This window comes from Acipenser ruthenus, chromosome 7, assembly GCF_902713425.1.
Source record: "Acipenser ruthenus chromosome 7, fAciRut3.2 maternal haplotype, whole genome shotgun sequence".
Lineage (NCBI taxonomy): Eukaryota > Metazoa > Chordata > Actinopteri > Acipenseriformes > Acipenseridae > Acipenser > Acipenser ruthenus.
The window spans coordinates 32,047,966-32,064,092 of record NC_081195.1 but is presented as its reverse complement, the minus strand read 5'-3'; the positions used below and the strand labels follow the sequence as shown (position 1 = coordinate 32,064,092).

The 16,127-nt window shown below is 40.3% G+C and overlaps 1 protein-coding gene across 1 annotated transcript; it reads left to right on the top strand.

Moving 5' to 3' along the window:
- The first annotated feature begins 9,098 nt into the window (after positions 1 to 9,098).
- LOC131737496 (muscarinic acetylcholine receptor M2-like) lies at positions 9,099 to 15,469 on the top strand. The gene has a single exon (XM_059026784.1). The coding sequence runs from the start codon at positions 9,237 to 9,239 to the stop codon at positions 10,704 to 10,706; it is 1,470 nt and encodes a 489-aa protein (XP_058882767.1). The 5' UTR covers positions 9,099 to 9,236; the 3' UTR covers positions 10,707 to 15,469.
- Positions 15,470 to 16,127: the final 658 nt, after the last annotated feature.

Genomic DNA, 16,127 nt, shown 5'->3' with positions numbered 1-16,127 from the left:
TCCAAGTTCCAAAGGACATTCTCCCAGAAGTATTGTGGCTTGTCAATATGCATTTTAGCAAATTCCAGTCTGGCTTTTTCTTTCAAAAGTGGAGTCCTCCTGGGTCTTCTTCCATGGAGCCCACTTTCGCTCAAAAAGCGATGGATGGTGCGATCGCAAACTGTTGTACCTTCACCTTGGAGTTCAGCTTGTATCTCTTTGGCAGTTATCCTTGGTTCTTTTTCTACCATTCGCACTATCCTTCTGTTCAATCTGGGGTCGATTTTCCTCTTGCGGCCGCGCCCAGGGAGGTTGGCTACAGTTCCATGGACCTTAAACTTCTTAATAATATTTGCAACTGTTGTCACAGGAACATCAAGCTGCTTGGAGATGGTCTTGTAGCCTTTACCATTACCATGCTTGTCTATTATTTTCTTTCTGATCTCCTCAGACAACTCTCTCCTTTGCTTTCTCTGGTCCATGTTCAGTGTGGTGCACACAATGATACCAAACAGCACAGTGACTACTTTTCTCCATTTAAATAGGCTGAATGACTGATTACAAGATTGGAGACATGTGTGATACTAATTAAAGAAACTAATTAGTTTGAAATACCACTATAATCCAATTATTTATTATCTTTTCTAAGGGGTACCAACAAATGTTTCCAGGCCATTTTAGAATATATTTGTAGAATAAGCAATAATTCATCTCTTTTCACAGCTTCTTTGCTTTATTCTATGACATACCAAAGGCATGTAAGTATACATGATAAAATAGCTTTTAATTTCATCACTTTTCAGGAGGAATGAAGCATTATTTCAATGAGCTGTAAGGGTACCAACAAATTTGAGCACGTCTGTATATGATCACCTGTCGTAAACCAGGTGATTCCCCTATTGACAGGCATTTCAGCCAGTAGCATGCTTTGACCCAGAAGACACCACTAAGGTAAAATGACATTGGAAGTGAGAACCTATGTATCAAATGAAAGTGCATGGCATGTAAGATTTATGGAATTAACCCTGCATCATAATTAGTAGGTTTGTTTGGTGACAGGACCTTATCCCCCAGCTCCATAAAACCTACTGTGATGAATTCCCAACAGCCCCTTACTTAATATAAGTACCAAAGCGGTTATACATTGCAGGTCCTGAAACCTTGTGAAGGTGAAGATTAGTGTGCAAGAGGTGAGGCTCAGTACTTTTATGTCGAGCAATCCAGAGCAGGTGGGCAGGCTACTGATCCTACTGAGTCCTGCTTTTTATCCACTCTGAATGTGCTCTGTGTCTGGCCAGTAAGGTTCGCTGTTGTGCGATGAGGAGAAGGAATCCCTGCCGGTTTCCCATCCCCCACCCCGGGAGCGTCAGAACCAATGTGACGCCCACTTCAGAGTCCCCAGCAAACTTCAGCCTCTTTGCACAGCAGGACGCTGACTAAAGATGAAAATTAGCTCAGCGAAGCTATGACTCAGTTCAGTTACCAGATAGAATCCACACACAATTATTTAGACAAGGCCTGTGCTCAATAATACACAAATAACAGCCTGAGCTGTGGCCAAAGGTTTTGCATCACCATAGAATCAACTAGTTTTGCTTCATAGTTTATTTGATTACATGATGTTAAATAAAAGATCAAATTATGTTCCTGAACATTTCATCGTGAAGTAATTTTGATGTGGTGTAAAGCTGGCACTGCGTGTTCCTGTAAAAAAAAAAAAAGTCTGAATCCTAAAATTTTGCCTGCAAGTGAAGGCCAAAAATGAAACATTTCCTATTGAAGTTGTAACACCTTTAATGTAAGTACCATAGGGTATATTTGCAGAAATGAACTTTTCTATTGCCACATTTTTTTATGTGTATCAAATCCTATGTAAGTAGCAATTTTGCTCATATTGGTGAGTCGATGCATCAAATTAGAAACCAGTTTGCATTAAAACCTTGAGAGTGTGAGAGTGCGCTTCTTTTTGTGCTAGTATGGTAGATTAGTGTGTTGGATACACACGTTAGGCCTCTACATTCGCTTGGACAAGCCAGATCAGAAGTAGACCTATTGTATTCATGTTTTCTTGATTTAAAAATTAAGGCAATAGATGTTGTGTTTGGATTATATGCCGATATTATATAAAAAGAAGCTGCATTTAGTACAATAGTTAAATTAGTCCACACCTCGCCCTCTCTCAACAGGAGTCCCCCAAGGGTCAGTCTTGGGTCCTCTCCTGTTCTCTCTCTACACCCGCTCCCTGGGCCCCCTCATCGCATACTATGGTTTCTCATACCATTTCTATGCTGATAATGCTCAGATTTTCCTCTCCTTCCCCACCTCTGACTCCACCATCCCCTCCCGTATCTCTACCTGTCTGTCTGCTATTTCCTCCTGGGTGCACTTGCATCATCTCAAACTCAACCTCTCTAAATCTGACCTCCTTTTCTTTCCCTCCTCCTCCTCCCCCTCCTCTGATCTCTCTATCTCTGTTCCTCTGGAATCTACCACACTCTCTCCCTCTTCCTCCGCTAAGAACCTCGGAGTCACCCTGGACCCCTGCCTCTCTTATTCCCAGCACATCTCCACTCTGGCACGCATTTGCCGATTCTTCCTGAGCAACATCCAAAGAATCCGACCCTTCCTCACCAACTACGCCACCCAGCTCCTGGTCCAGGCCTTGGTACTCTCCCGCCTAGACTACTGCAACTCCCTCCTGGCTGGCCTCCCTGCGTCCGCTCCAGCTCATCCAGAACTCCGCTGCTCGCCTGGTGTTCTCTCTGCCTTGCTTCTCCCATGCAACTCCACTACTCCGCTGACTCTACTGGCTACCGATCACCGCTCGCGTCCAGTTCAAGACTCTTGTACTAGCCTACAGATGCCTTGACCAGACTGCACCCAGCTACCTCCAGACCCTCATCTCTCCCTATACCCCCACTCGACCTCTCCACTCCGCCTGCACAAGAAGAATGGCTCAACCTCCTCTATGCTCCCCTGCCTCCAGAGGAATCTGCCAAGTGTTTAATCTGTAGTATTTTTGTATTGAATTATATCCTGATGTAACTATCATTGACACTGTTATCTGCTGTATTATTGAATTGTATTTTGTCACACTTGTACTTGCTTGAACCAAAGTCATTGTATTCATCATTGCATTTATCTTGCTCTTAATTGTATTATTACTTGCACTGTGATTCTTGAAATGTATTTTTTGTTTACAACTGTAAGTCACCCTGGATAAGGGTGTCTGCTAAGAAATAAATAATAATAATAATAATAATAATAATAATAATAATAATAATAATAATAATAATTTGTGAGATTAATTCAAATGTTTTGCTTTTGCTTTTGGACATAAAATGTTAACAGTATTGAACAACCATAGTTCAGATAGAAATTACTTCTGTTAAAACATAGTATTTTTTATTATTACAATGTTAAAGGGACATCTGATGCAGATGCATGCACATTCTTTTCAGTTGTTAAAAAATCAAGTATTTGTATTTCTTTTTTTATAATCGGAATTGTTCTAATTTGAATGTAAGTAGTGCCTTTTTGTTTAACTGAACAAAGAAGACTACACGGCGATCTGATTCAAACATTCAAAATCCAAAAAGGTATAGACAATGTCAACCCGGGGGACTTCTTTGACTTGAAAAAAGAAAAAAGGACCCAGGGGTCATAAATGGAGATTAGATAAAGGGGCATTCAGAACAGAAAATAGGAGGCATTTTTTTACACAGAGAATTGTGAGGGTCTGGAACCAACTCCCCAGTAATGTTGTTGAAGCTGACACCCTGGGATCCTTCAAGAAGCTGCTTGATGAGATTCTGGGATCAATAAGCTACTAACAACCAAACGAGCAAGATGGGCTGAATGGCCTCCTCTCGTTTGTAAACTTTCTTATGTTCTTATGTTCTTAGAAAGAGTGCAAAGAAGAGCAACCAGAATCATCCCGGGTTTAAAAGGCATGTCGTATACAGACAGGCTAAAAGAATTGAATCTATTCAGTCTTGAACAAAGAAGACTACGCGTTGATCTGATTCAAACATTCAAAATCCTAAAAGGTATAGACAATGTCAACCCAGGGGACTTCTTTGACCTGAAAAAAGAAACAAGGACCAGGGGTCACAAATGGAGATTAGATAAAGGGGCATTCAGAACAGAAAATAGGAGGCACTTTTTTACACAGAGAATTGTGAGGGTCTGGAACCAACTCCCCAGTAATGTTGTTGAAGCTGACACCCTGTTATCCTTCAAGAAGCTGCTTGATGAGATTCTGGGATCAATAAGCTACTAACAACTAAACGAGCAAGATGGGCTGAATGGCCTCCTCTCGTTTGTAAACTTTCTTATGTTCTTATAAAAAACTATTATGCACAACAGTGTTTTTAGTTATTGGGTCTTCTGTTAAAAAAACTAATGTTTGTTCTTTATTTTGAAAAATACAACCTCAATGCATCGATTATCGTTGATAAATGCCTATACGATAATCAAATACGAAATTAGAGTGCCGATTGCACCACTTTTTTTTTTAAGTGAGCATCTTCTTTAAACATTATATTCTTTGCAAAGTACAAAGCTTAAAAGGTCCACATGGTAAAAATAAGAATGTGGCAAAAGACAAGTGCATTTCTTCAAATATAACTATGGAAATTCCATTGCAATTCCAAGGCAGAACTACCACCTTAGAAAACATTACATTTTTGGACATCACTTATAGGCAAAATGTCTATATAGACCCTTATCCTTTGTCTATTTGTATTTATATGAAATACTTCACCAGGAAAAACTCAGAGATGGAAGAATCTAATTTATAATAAAGCAGCTGAGCTGAATCAGACCATTATATTACATTCACAACAGGGTGCCACCACTACAGTAAACTCATGCACACAAACATCATAGGAAAAAACAAATATTAACTTATATCTGTCTAAAGTAATAAAGCAACCACATGTCTAGCTAAAGTAATGAAGCAGCTTGCAATGTTATTTTGTGTTGATTTATGAGCCCCCTAACTTTCAAATAGGATGGCTGACAGCAAAGTCTTCCTTAAGATCAAGTAGAATGCACCGAAGGATAAACTGACTAGCAAGCAGACTCCAATCAAACATTTGAATATATTTGGGTAGTTTCAGAGACAACTCATTATAATTAAATGTAGCTAACAGCAATTCTGACGACAGACAGGAAGCTGGTGCTCACTTCCATAATTTACAGTATCAGCCCATGGAGGCAGGTGTCCACTTGAGTTTACCTGGCACATGACCAGTAGGGGCCACTGTAGTGCAGTGAGGAGAAACATTCTCTGCCAATTTTGCCTCCCAATCCTGCGGGAGTGCAAGAGCCAATGCCTGCACTGTATGACTCATTCTGCTCAGCACATAGCCATGCTTTTAACAAACTGGGAACCTGGTGTTTGCTTATAAACTAACCTTTCCTTATAGTTCAAATAATTCTAACATGGGTATAATTCTATATCGCGATCATATATACTATGCTCCATAAAGAAATTAATTTGAAGACAAACTTATAAATTAATTATTTGTTCAAACAATATAGTTAAGGATTCCTCTATCTTTGTTACACACGGTTAGCTGACACAATAGGGTTTGATGATACTGTTCAAAGTAGAATCCTGCATCGGGTTGGGTACCCACGGGTGACCCACAAAAGCAAGTCGGGTTCGGGGCGGAATGTGAACTTTTTCGCGGTTTGCAGTTCGGGTCTGAATTTGAATCACCAAAAACATTTTCTGTCCTTTTTGCATACTCATCTGTAACCCTTTCCCAAATGTATTAGAAGGTAAATGTACCCGTATTTCCTGCACTAAAGCAGGAGGCGATTAGGGAGGAGTCAGCTGACTAAGTGAAACAAAAGATAACAGAGGGTTTATATCATGTAGTGGATAATAGTTTGAGAGGCAAATCAGAAGTGTGGAATTCTTTTGGAATCATAGCGAATGAAAATAATGAACATGTGACTGGATTCGTTGCTTGTCATTATGTTTTTGTGTACGACAGCCACAAAACTGGTACTGCTCTGCGAAAGCATATGACATGAAAGGAAAAGATATTTTATAGTAAAGTAAGTAGAGATAGTTAATGTTACAATGTTAAAATATATCCAGACCACTAGAGAAAGCTACCACACTGTATAGCCTATTGTATAAATTCCATCTATGGAGAATGGTAGAGATATCTGTGTGTGAAAATGTGAGAGCAGTCGACGCAGGCAGTAGGTAAAGGACAAACACTTGCGGGTTTGGGTAGGGTTGCAGGTCTTATTAAAGCAGGTCGGGTCGCAGGTAAGAAGACGGTGTTGCAGCGGGTTGCGGGTTTGGGTCATGTCCTATGGTAACGGGTCCGGGTCAGAAGCGGTTCATAAAAATTGGACCCACGCAGGACTCTGGTTCAAGGGTATTTATTATCATTCATTAATTTATATGGTGTGGATGTAGGTCATGGCAACCTACTTTCCGTCACCTGTAATGGGCAATTTATAACCTTGGTGGGGACTGCAAGCTGACTCACAAACTACTGACTGATTGCATATAAACTGCATCAGGACTAGTTCCACTGAATCCATATTATAGGGTGGCAGAGATTAATTCAGCATTTCTAAATTGAAGGGTAAGCCCCATTTTTTATAATATTCTCAATGACATTTGCAATATAAATAGTTGCTGGCTTGGTTTTATTTTATGTTATTTGTGTCTTCAAAGTGCATACATCATGGATTTACAAAAAATACTCTCACTCTATCCACAGGCATGGGATAAACCCAAATCCATCCACCACTTGACTGATAGGGCAGTGGGATTAGAGCCTGTTTCTGACAGGCTTGTATTGATTTCCTGGAGACCACAGCGAGAAGGCAGCTGCTTGGTCTGAACAGGCTGTGTTATTGCAGACAATGAATGTGTAGCAAGGAGAAATGTCAGTTCATTTTGGGTAGAGCTTCACTTAGTCACTAATCTTTCTTGCATGCCAGGGAATGATGGGACTTCCACGTGAAGCTGGTGTGATTGGTAGAATGTGCCACACTGACAATGTATAGGTTTCTTCCTAAAAGTGGTGGATGGATATTTGGTGGTTGCTTCAATAATGGATGGTTTTAGAGTGAACTCAGGCATTTACAAAGATGTGTCCTCTTTCCGCAAAAACTAATTGTTTTAAAATTAGAAAACAAAAATACTTGGATAGCATATACGTAACACAATGTCTATTATAATAGGCCTACACAATTCAAATCAATACATATCAAAAGTGTTCCCTAAGCTAAAAGCCTCATGTTCCCTAAAAACCTGTGTATTCTGGAAGGTCAATACGACAGCCATTTCATATGACAATACTGTGAAAAACACAACATGCCTCGAAAAAATCGCTGACCTTAGGACTGTAGTGTAGTGTACTACTTGACCGATCCAAACATCTGAAATGCTTTTTTAACATTCCAAATGTATTCTCAATGACAGATCAAGCAGAGGTGATGGCTTGATTATACCTGTGTTCAACAGGAGTACTTGGGTTGCAAAACAGTGCCATATACCATGGATACTTTGCCCAGCACGCTTCACTAAAGTTGCAGTAACTTCATGTACTGCACCGCTTACAGCCAACTGACTAATACCTGCAGTAACACCTACAGTCCTCTCAAAGGAACCAGTGGTAAAAAAAGTTAGTGCAGCCGTGACCTTTAATGCAATAGGCAATGCGTTATATCTTCCCATATCTCTTTCCAGATCTGTCTGCAGTAACTCGCAGCTATAATTTGCTTGTTAGTCAGAGGCAATGTATGCATTCTCTGTCTGATGCGGCTTGAATAAGCCTGCCTGAGATCTCCTTTCAAAAGGCAAACACAGCACCCAATGCCAGCTTTACACCACATCAAAATTACTTCACGACAAAATGTTCATGAGACCACGCCTTAAAAGTGATGCCGACCACTGACTCTAGTGCTAGCCCTAAAAGATGATGCAAAGCCTGGCTGCAAAATCACATTCCAGCGCAAAAACGTTTGCACCGACTTTGAGCTCCAAAAAATCGTACCCAAACGACCTTTGCGCTAGCGCCACCACTTTGCGATGTCATGAAAATTGGGCCCATCATGTTTTAAAATGAAAATCCATGTTTGCTAAAACATTTATGGAATTATTTTGTTAGCCACAATCATTTTAAAGAAGAGAATAGTCTAGCATTTTGAGACTTTTACTCTTTTGGTAAGCTGAATTGGCAGCCATTCAAGCAGTTTCATGAAGTGGGAGGCAAAACCAGAAGCTATTTTTTTCTTGGTCCAGTTTCACCAGGTACAGAGTGTCCTAGTCATTGCTGACATTTTCCTCAGGGTATAGTAATATTCTGTTTTAGTACATATAGTACTACCCTCTCACAGTACATTCAGGTCCTTTGCAAATGGCGTGCAAGAATACATTTGCATGTCATTGGTATTTCAAGACTTTTTTTTATCAGAGTGTGACAGCATTGGAAATAAAGTGCAATATAGAAATAATCTGGATATATATTTCAGGATTCTAGCATTTCACATTGGGTTTCGTGCTATTTATGCATTCCATGCCTTTTGAAAGTTTACCACAGTATTTTTGCAGTTTCCCCATGGTTCTATTATGCATTTACCGTCATTTACCATGGTTTGTAATGATTTTACAATACCTCTCTGGGATTCACAAAGCTTATATACGCTTTACCATGTTTGCAGTATGCTTTACTACAGTTGGCCACGCTTTTCCTAGGAAAAATTATAAGGGAAGTACTTTCCAGATATTATGGTAAAACTACCTTCTGTAACCCCCACCACATATATTGCTTCATGTCCTGATGAGTCAGAAAGATGCTGGCATGAATAAATGACTGGAAAGACTGGGAATGGAGCCCAAGCCTCTTTCACACTGAGGTGTCTTGTGCCCTGTTGGTTTGTTTAACTTCAAAATTTGTCTTGCAAGAACGTTTCTGTTCTCTAAGCGATTTTAACATATCAGGTAGAGATTACTCAAAAGTGGGCAACAAGAAAGGTGAACACAAATGCCCCTTTGTGATTTACAACAAAGGTTCTTGTGCCATCTACAGTTTTAGACTGAAAACATTTCAGATTCCTACATCTCCAGTGTACCAAGCTCCATCAATGTGTGCTTAATTTTAAAAGAAGCACAAAATCATTTGCAAAACTAATCTTTCTCTTTCACTCTCTCTAGGTGTAGGTGTTCCAGATTTCTGTCGCATCAGAATAATAACTGAAAGATAAAAGAATCCGAAATGGAGAACTCAACATATCCCAATGCCTCCTATGGCAATGTGTCAGACGCAAACCTCCCAGAGAGCCCCTACAAGACAGTAGAGATAGTTTTCATTGTCCTGGTAGCCGGGTCACTGAGTCTGGTCACTGTCATTGGCAACATCTTGGTTATGGTTTCCATCAAGGTCAACAGGAACCTGCAGACTATCAACAACTATTTCCTCTTCAGTTTGGCATGTGCAGACCTTATCATTGGGATCTGCTCCATGAACCTGTACACAGTCTACACTGTGATTGGCTACTGGCCACTGGGGCCTGTGGTCTGCGATTTGTGGCTGGCCCTGGACTATGTGGTGAGCAATGCATCAGTGATGAATCTGCTCATCATCAGTTTTGATCGTTACTTCTGTGTCACCAAGCCACTCAGCTACCCCGTGAAGAGGACCACCAAAATGGCAGGCATGATGATTGCTGCTGCCTGGGTCCTGTCCTTCATCCTCTGGGCCCCAGCCATCCTTTTCTGGCAGTTCATCGTCGGGGGACGGACCGTGCCTGAGAGAGAGTGCTACATCCAGTTTTTCTCCAATGCAGCAGTCACCTTTGGGACGGCTATTGCCGCTTTCTACTTGCCTGTCATGATCATGATGGTTCTCTACTGGCAGATCTCTAGGGCCAGCAAGAGCCGCATCAAGAAGAATCACAGGAAACCTTTGGCCAAACAGGAAACCGTCTCCCCCAGTCTGGTGCGAGGTCAAATCACCAAACCCAACAACAACAACGTGAGTGCAGAAGAAGCAGGCATGGTCTTAAAGCAGAACCAGATCCAGCATCTCCTAAACCAAGACCAGGGCAAGCTGCAGAACGGCAAGGCTCCATCCTCTGCTGGGGACGGAGGTGAGGAAGGAGGGATGGTAAACTGTGGCCAAGCAGAAGAGAAGGAGAGCTCTAATGACTCCACTTCTGTCAGCGCTGTGGCTTCCAAACTGAAGGAAGAGGAGATGGTGGGTGCCAGCAAAGAGCCACCAGCCATCCCCAGTCAGCCTCCTTCTCATCATCAGGCTGAAGGCTCCAAACTCACTTGCATCAAAATCATTACAAATTCCCCCAAGGATGCCACCTCCAACACGACAGCTGAAATTGTCCCTGGCGCTGAGAATCAGAACATAGTAGCTCGCAAGATCATCAAGATGACTAAGCAGCCTCCCAAGAAAAAGAAGGCACCCCCATCTCGAGAAAAAAAGGTCACTAGGACCATCCTGGCTATCCTCCTGGCTTTTATTGTGACCTGGACGCCGTACAACGTCATGGTGCTCATCAATACCTTCTGCTCCAGCTGTATACCCAACACCGTCTGGACTATTGGCTACTGGCTGTGCTACATCAATAGCACCATAAACCCAGCCTGCTATGCGCTCTGCAATGCCACCTTTAAAAAGACTTTTAAGCACCTCCTTCTCTGCCAGTACAAGAATATTGGGGCTGCCAGATAGGAACTGAATATGTTCTGAGGAGTAGTTTATTTTCTTTTTTTTGGTTAAAAGAACCCTGTCATAGCACTTTATAGGAATACAAGGGCATACAAGCCAGAAGAACTAAGTTGATAGAGCATTTATGTATTGAAGAGAACTGGTGGACTTGTATTTGGGTTTGCCATTGGACACGAACACACATACACACACGTAGACAAAGAGACACAAAAACAGACTCATCCACACATGGAGCACCAAATTGTGGAGGTCAAACCCTAAGAAACTAGGCAAACAATGACACAAAATGACATTTTCAGTATCTTCATATTGTTCAAACAGTTGCATTGTAATATTCTTATTCTTTTACCTCAAGATTTATGTTTAAAGGTATATCTAAATTAAAATATTATGTCACCAAAATCTAAGGCACACCTTAAAGAAACTTGACAATTTGCCTAAATAGCTGTTTCTTAAAAATAACCATAACCACAGATGGGAAAAATAAGGGCATTTTGAGCATGTGTGTGCGTGTGTTGTGTGCACTGGAAAACAAAAACAGATATATACTTAGCAGATATTCATGAAAATGTCTACACGCAAGCACACAAACACATGCAAGCACACAAGGATACATTGAAAACACAAGAGTGGAGGTTGGTCACACTCTCATAGAGCACATATTTAACAATTGTGAGGCTTTCAAAAGAGAGTGAATAACTTCAATGTTACTTCTACTCGACGAAAAATAAAATCTAAAAGGGTCAATAGGGCTGATAAGTACTATGGACTATATAGTTTTAACTCAGTACAAATATAACAATGTATACATATATAAATAAGTAAAAGCTTGGTGCAGGAAGATATGTCTGAAAAGTGAAAATAGAAAGTGTATGGGAGTATGCAGGAACCCTGTTTCTCAATTCTGTTTTTACTTAAATATGTAGAAATTAAGGATTTTACTGGTGTTGCTAATAATTCCACTGCTCCCCTTCTCATTGTGAAGTTAATACATTTTCTTAACACATCTGTGGGTACAACTTTATGGAACACAAGAAAATCTACACACAAGAGTAGACTATTTGGCCCATTTATGCTCATCCACTTCCTAGTAGCTGGTTGATCTCAGAACTGTGTCAAGTAAATGATTCCAGCGATTCAGCTTCAACAAAATGGCTCTCCTCACCATTCTTTGTGTAAAGAAGTGTCTCCAACCCTGTGCTCTAAGTCTCCACTTAATTTCCAGTGATATCCTCTGGTCGTGGTTTCTGTGTTGCACTTAAAGTATTGGTTAGGGGCCTAACATAGCGAAGCTCTCCATGTTGGTCCACACCTATTATACTCACCTAATTCTTTCTTTCCAGTTATAACTTTACTGAAACTAGAAGTTGGTGTTGGTGGACCATCACAGAGGAGAGTATTATACATTCAGAGAGGTTTCAAAGTTTGAAAAGCTTCTTAAAAATGAAATGTTGAACTAAACAATGACAATGGAGGCAGTGTGAAAGATATTAAAGCTAATTAAAGGCAGCAGTAAAAACCTTCCTTGAATTCTGTCATGTTGTGGGCACCATTCCCTGCAGCATCTCCTTTTTCTAGGAATTCCCTGTACTGAACGGGTCTTTCTTAGCTTCTGAGATCTGACCTGACTGATCTGACCACACCTAATGGCACTACATTGAAGCAGGGCTGTTAATCTGAGTCATGTGTCTCCTAGTCCAGATAAAGCACTTTCACACCCACCCACTCATTAATAAGTGGTACATTGTTAAAATAAGTGCCTGAAATATAGACAAGGGGGGATTTAAACTGTTTTTGTTCACATACTGAAACAACTTGGAATGTTGTATGCGTGGTACTTCAGATGTTGCTAGTTTCTGAGTGCGAATTCATGTATGTTTTGGAAGTTTACTTGAGCTGGCTTTCATAATATATCTATATATACAGTAAACGTATATGAAGAATAATATTCCAACACTATTATTTAATTGCATTGCGTACACCTGGGTTTTTTAATTGAATGTTGAATGATCTACATACTCTCAACCAAAAATACATTTAAATTTATGTTTGGGACATGTACAGTAATCTGCATGTAAACTATACTGAAAATGCACACATATGAACTGGATTAACAAAATCTGGATCACATGGGACCCATCTAACTTTTATTAAAGATTTCAATAAAATATGAGATGGTGGGTGTCGGACCAAAATAAGAAGAAAACATATTTATGATATTTTTTCACCAAAAGGATGATGTCAAAATTATTAACAAAATACCGTATTTACTCGAATTTAAGTCGCACTTTTGTGGCCAAAACAAAAGTTCAATTTGGGGGGAGCGACTTGGATTCAAGGTTTTTAGTGAGGGTACCAATTTACATTTGCACATGTCAATTATTCTGTTGCTCTTGAACAAGACCAGCTGTACACAGCACTGCCCACTACAGATATTACTCTCGGTACAGTACTGGTATATTAAAATGGCTGCACAGCGAACTTCATGAACATTTGTTAATGTAGCTTTTAAAAGTAATTTTGTTTGCTGAAGAAAAGAGAATCTGCGGCATCTGAGATGTGTCAGAAGATGGAGACGCAATCGAAAGGCTATGTAATACTATAATATTACCAGTATAGTACTTGCTGAAATGATCAAGGCAGATCCGGCTTCAAAATGAACAATCATGATTTATATATCTTTCTTTCTCTATCTGGAGGAGCACAAGAAACAGAAACACTGAGGTATGTACTGCTTAATGGCGGATTCGCCATCGCTCTCCGATTCTCTAACTTACTCACTGTTATTATGGTCTGTGCCTGGTTTAACTACGGGAACCCCACTAGTGTAAACTCCAAAGTCCTAACTCAAACCTAAAATGAACTATACATTTCTGTCTTGCACTCATTTTGCATGCGAACTTGACAGAGTCACGTTGGCCAAATTAAATAAACAAGGACAATAAAGCAGATTGAAATAAAGTTCAAGGTAATTGACCCTTTCCCAGCTACCATAAACTGCAATGACTGTCGTTCAATACTGAAAGTACTTTACATATTTTCTTTTCCCATTTGCATTTGTAATTAGTAGGTGACGTACTCTGATGCTTTAATGTACAGTAATACAGTGTTCCCTTAAAAAGTAATTTAACCGTTAATTATTGTGTTTTTTTTTCATTAAGAGTTTTTTTTTTGGTGTCCGTATTTGGGGGTGCGACTTGAATTCAGGGGCGACTTAAATTTGAGTAAATGCAGTAATTAAAAACAACAAAACAGAAACATACATGAATATGAAGATGCTCACTCATATTCTAACAAGGAAGAATAATGGAGTCTTGGTTCTAAATGTCAGCGTTAAACAAATCAGAAATCAAATTGTATTAATCTCTTTTCAATCTTGCAGATTTGTTCCACTCAAGAAATGTACTGTAAGCCTTCTAGGTTTTACAGATACTATTAATCAAACATTGCACATTTTCTCAGATGAGCTCATTAAGGGGAGAGAGAGAAGGCAAGATAAACTACTTTGACTACTGCTGGTTCTGGGTATTCTAAATTACGTATGAGAAATCCACCAATCCCTGTTGAAGATTAATGTGTAGAGAGTCTCTTATTGTAAGAGACAATTTCACAAAGTTTGAACAATTGCACGAGATGGCATCTCTTATACGTAGGGGTCTACTTAAATCGCAATAAATGTACGTATTTTTCGCTGGTATGTTATGGAATAAAATTAGGATTTCGCGGACCTGTTTAAACATTAAATAAACCTAAGTAGACAATATTTCAGAGCACTATAAAAGCCTAAAAATAGTGGCACTTGCTTCCTTACTACAACAGAGTGCTGTCATTTGTTAAAGGCAAGCATACAACATCCCCCAGCAGTTGCTGCCGGGATGTATTTTCTCCAAAGACAAATTACAAGGTGTGCAAAACAATTACCTCCATCTGCATGTACAGTTTCTATGGGAAATGTCTTGACACGATCATCAGCCACAATCTACTTTGCTTTTTTTGCTTTGTCGTCCATTTCTAGTATTTCACCTCCAATGCTGAAAACTAGATTTTAGCAACCTAAATCAAAACAATGCAGCACTGACTTTGTCCAACCCCCTACTGTGTAGTACAGGTCACAGAAAAGCCAGTACAGATGCACTGATAGGCTGATTAAAACATCGTTGTCATTTGAACAGTAAACAAGAACATTACCCATTTTGGAGTATATTTTTGTAAATGTTATTTGTCTAAGAACGTTTTTTTATTTGATTTGTTTAGTTTTGCAATGCACACAGGACGGCGAAGGAATAATAAAAAAAGGGCTATCTACAGAATAAAAATACATAGTTTGCGTCGCTTGCGTTGTGCAGTAGCTCATTTAAACAAGGCTTCTTTATTTCTCTCCGTACTTGTCCGGTATGCATTGGACTCTTAAAGAGGTCAATTTCGTGGTGTCCCCTCAATTTCCTGATTTTCGCGAAATCCACAATTTAGGTAGACCCCTACTTAACAGTATAACATAATATAATTTCTTTATCTAATAGACCATGTTCAGAAAGCATTACCACGCCAGTATATGCATTGCTCAGAAACAATCAGCTGTTGTACTCTTTTCGATTGCTTATTATGTTTCAAAACTCTTTCTAACCTTAAAGAACATTTGCGAACATGTCACAAGGTGACAAATTGTGAACCCCTGCAACACACTGTTATTATTTTGTACACACGTGTGGATTTATTTTATTTATTTTTTGGACTAAGAATTGCTTACTTTAAATATTATGTTTCTGATTTATTGCACATTTTGTTTATATATATATATATATATATATATATATATATATATATATATATATAGTAGCGTGCACGGGGGAAGGCAGCAGTAGGGCTGGTAGGTGACATAATCACACACAAAGACATAAGCCTGTTATACGCTTCTTGCAAGGGAGCTAAGCTTTAGTGCGAGAGGTCCCGGGTTCGCGCACCCACTGGAAGGATGGGGACCACTGGCCGAACAGAGGACCGGCGGCGGCGATCCCGGCACCGCATTGCGCTGTAAAGACCCCCCGGTTCAATGGGAAAGTGGACTGGGACACATTCCATGCCCAGTTCAATCTGGTGGCCCGCCTGGAAAGATGGACCGAGGAGAAGAAGGCTCTCCAACTCACTGGGTGTTTGGCAGAGGATGCGCTACCATGTCTGCTCACTCTGACTCCAGAACAGCAGGTGGATTTCAGGGCACTAAGTGAGGTGCTCCGGAGCCGGTTTGGCAGCAGCCAACAGCTAGGGCTGCTGCGCAACGAGCTCCGGGGAAGGACTCGGAAGCCAGGCAAGACCCTCCGTGAGCTAGCCGCAGCAATAGAGCTCTTGACACGTCGCACCTTTGCCCACATGCCTCCCGCGGTACAGGAAGAGCTGGCCAGGGACCAGTTCGTGGAGGCCATCGGG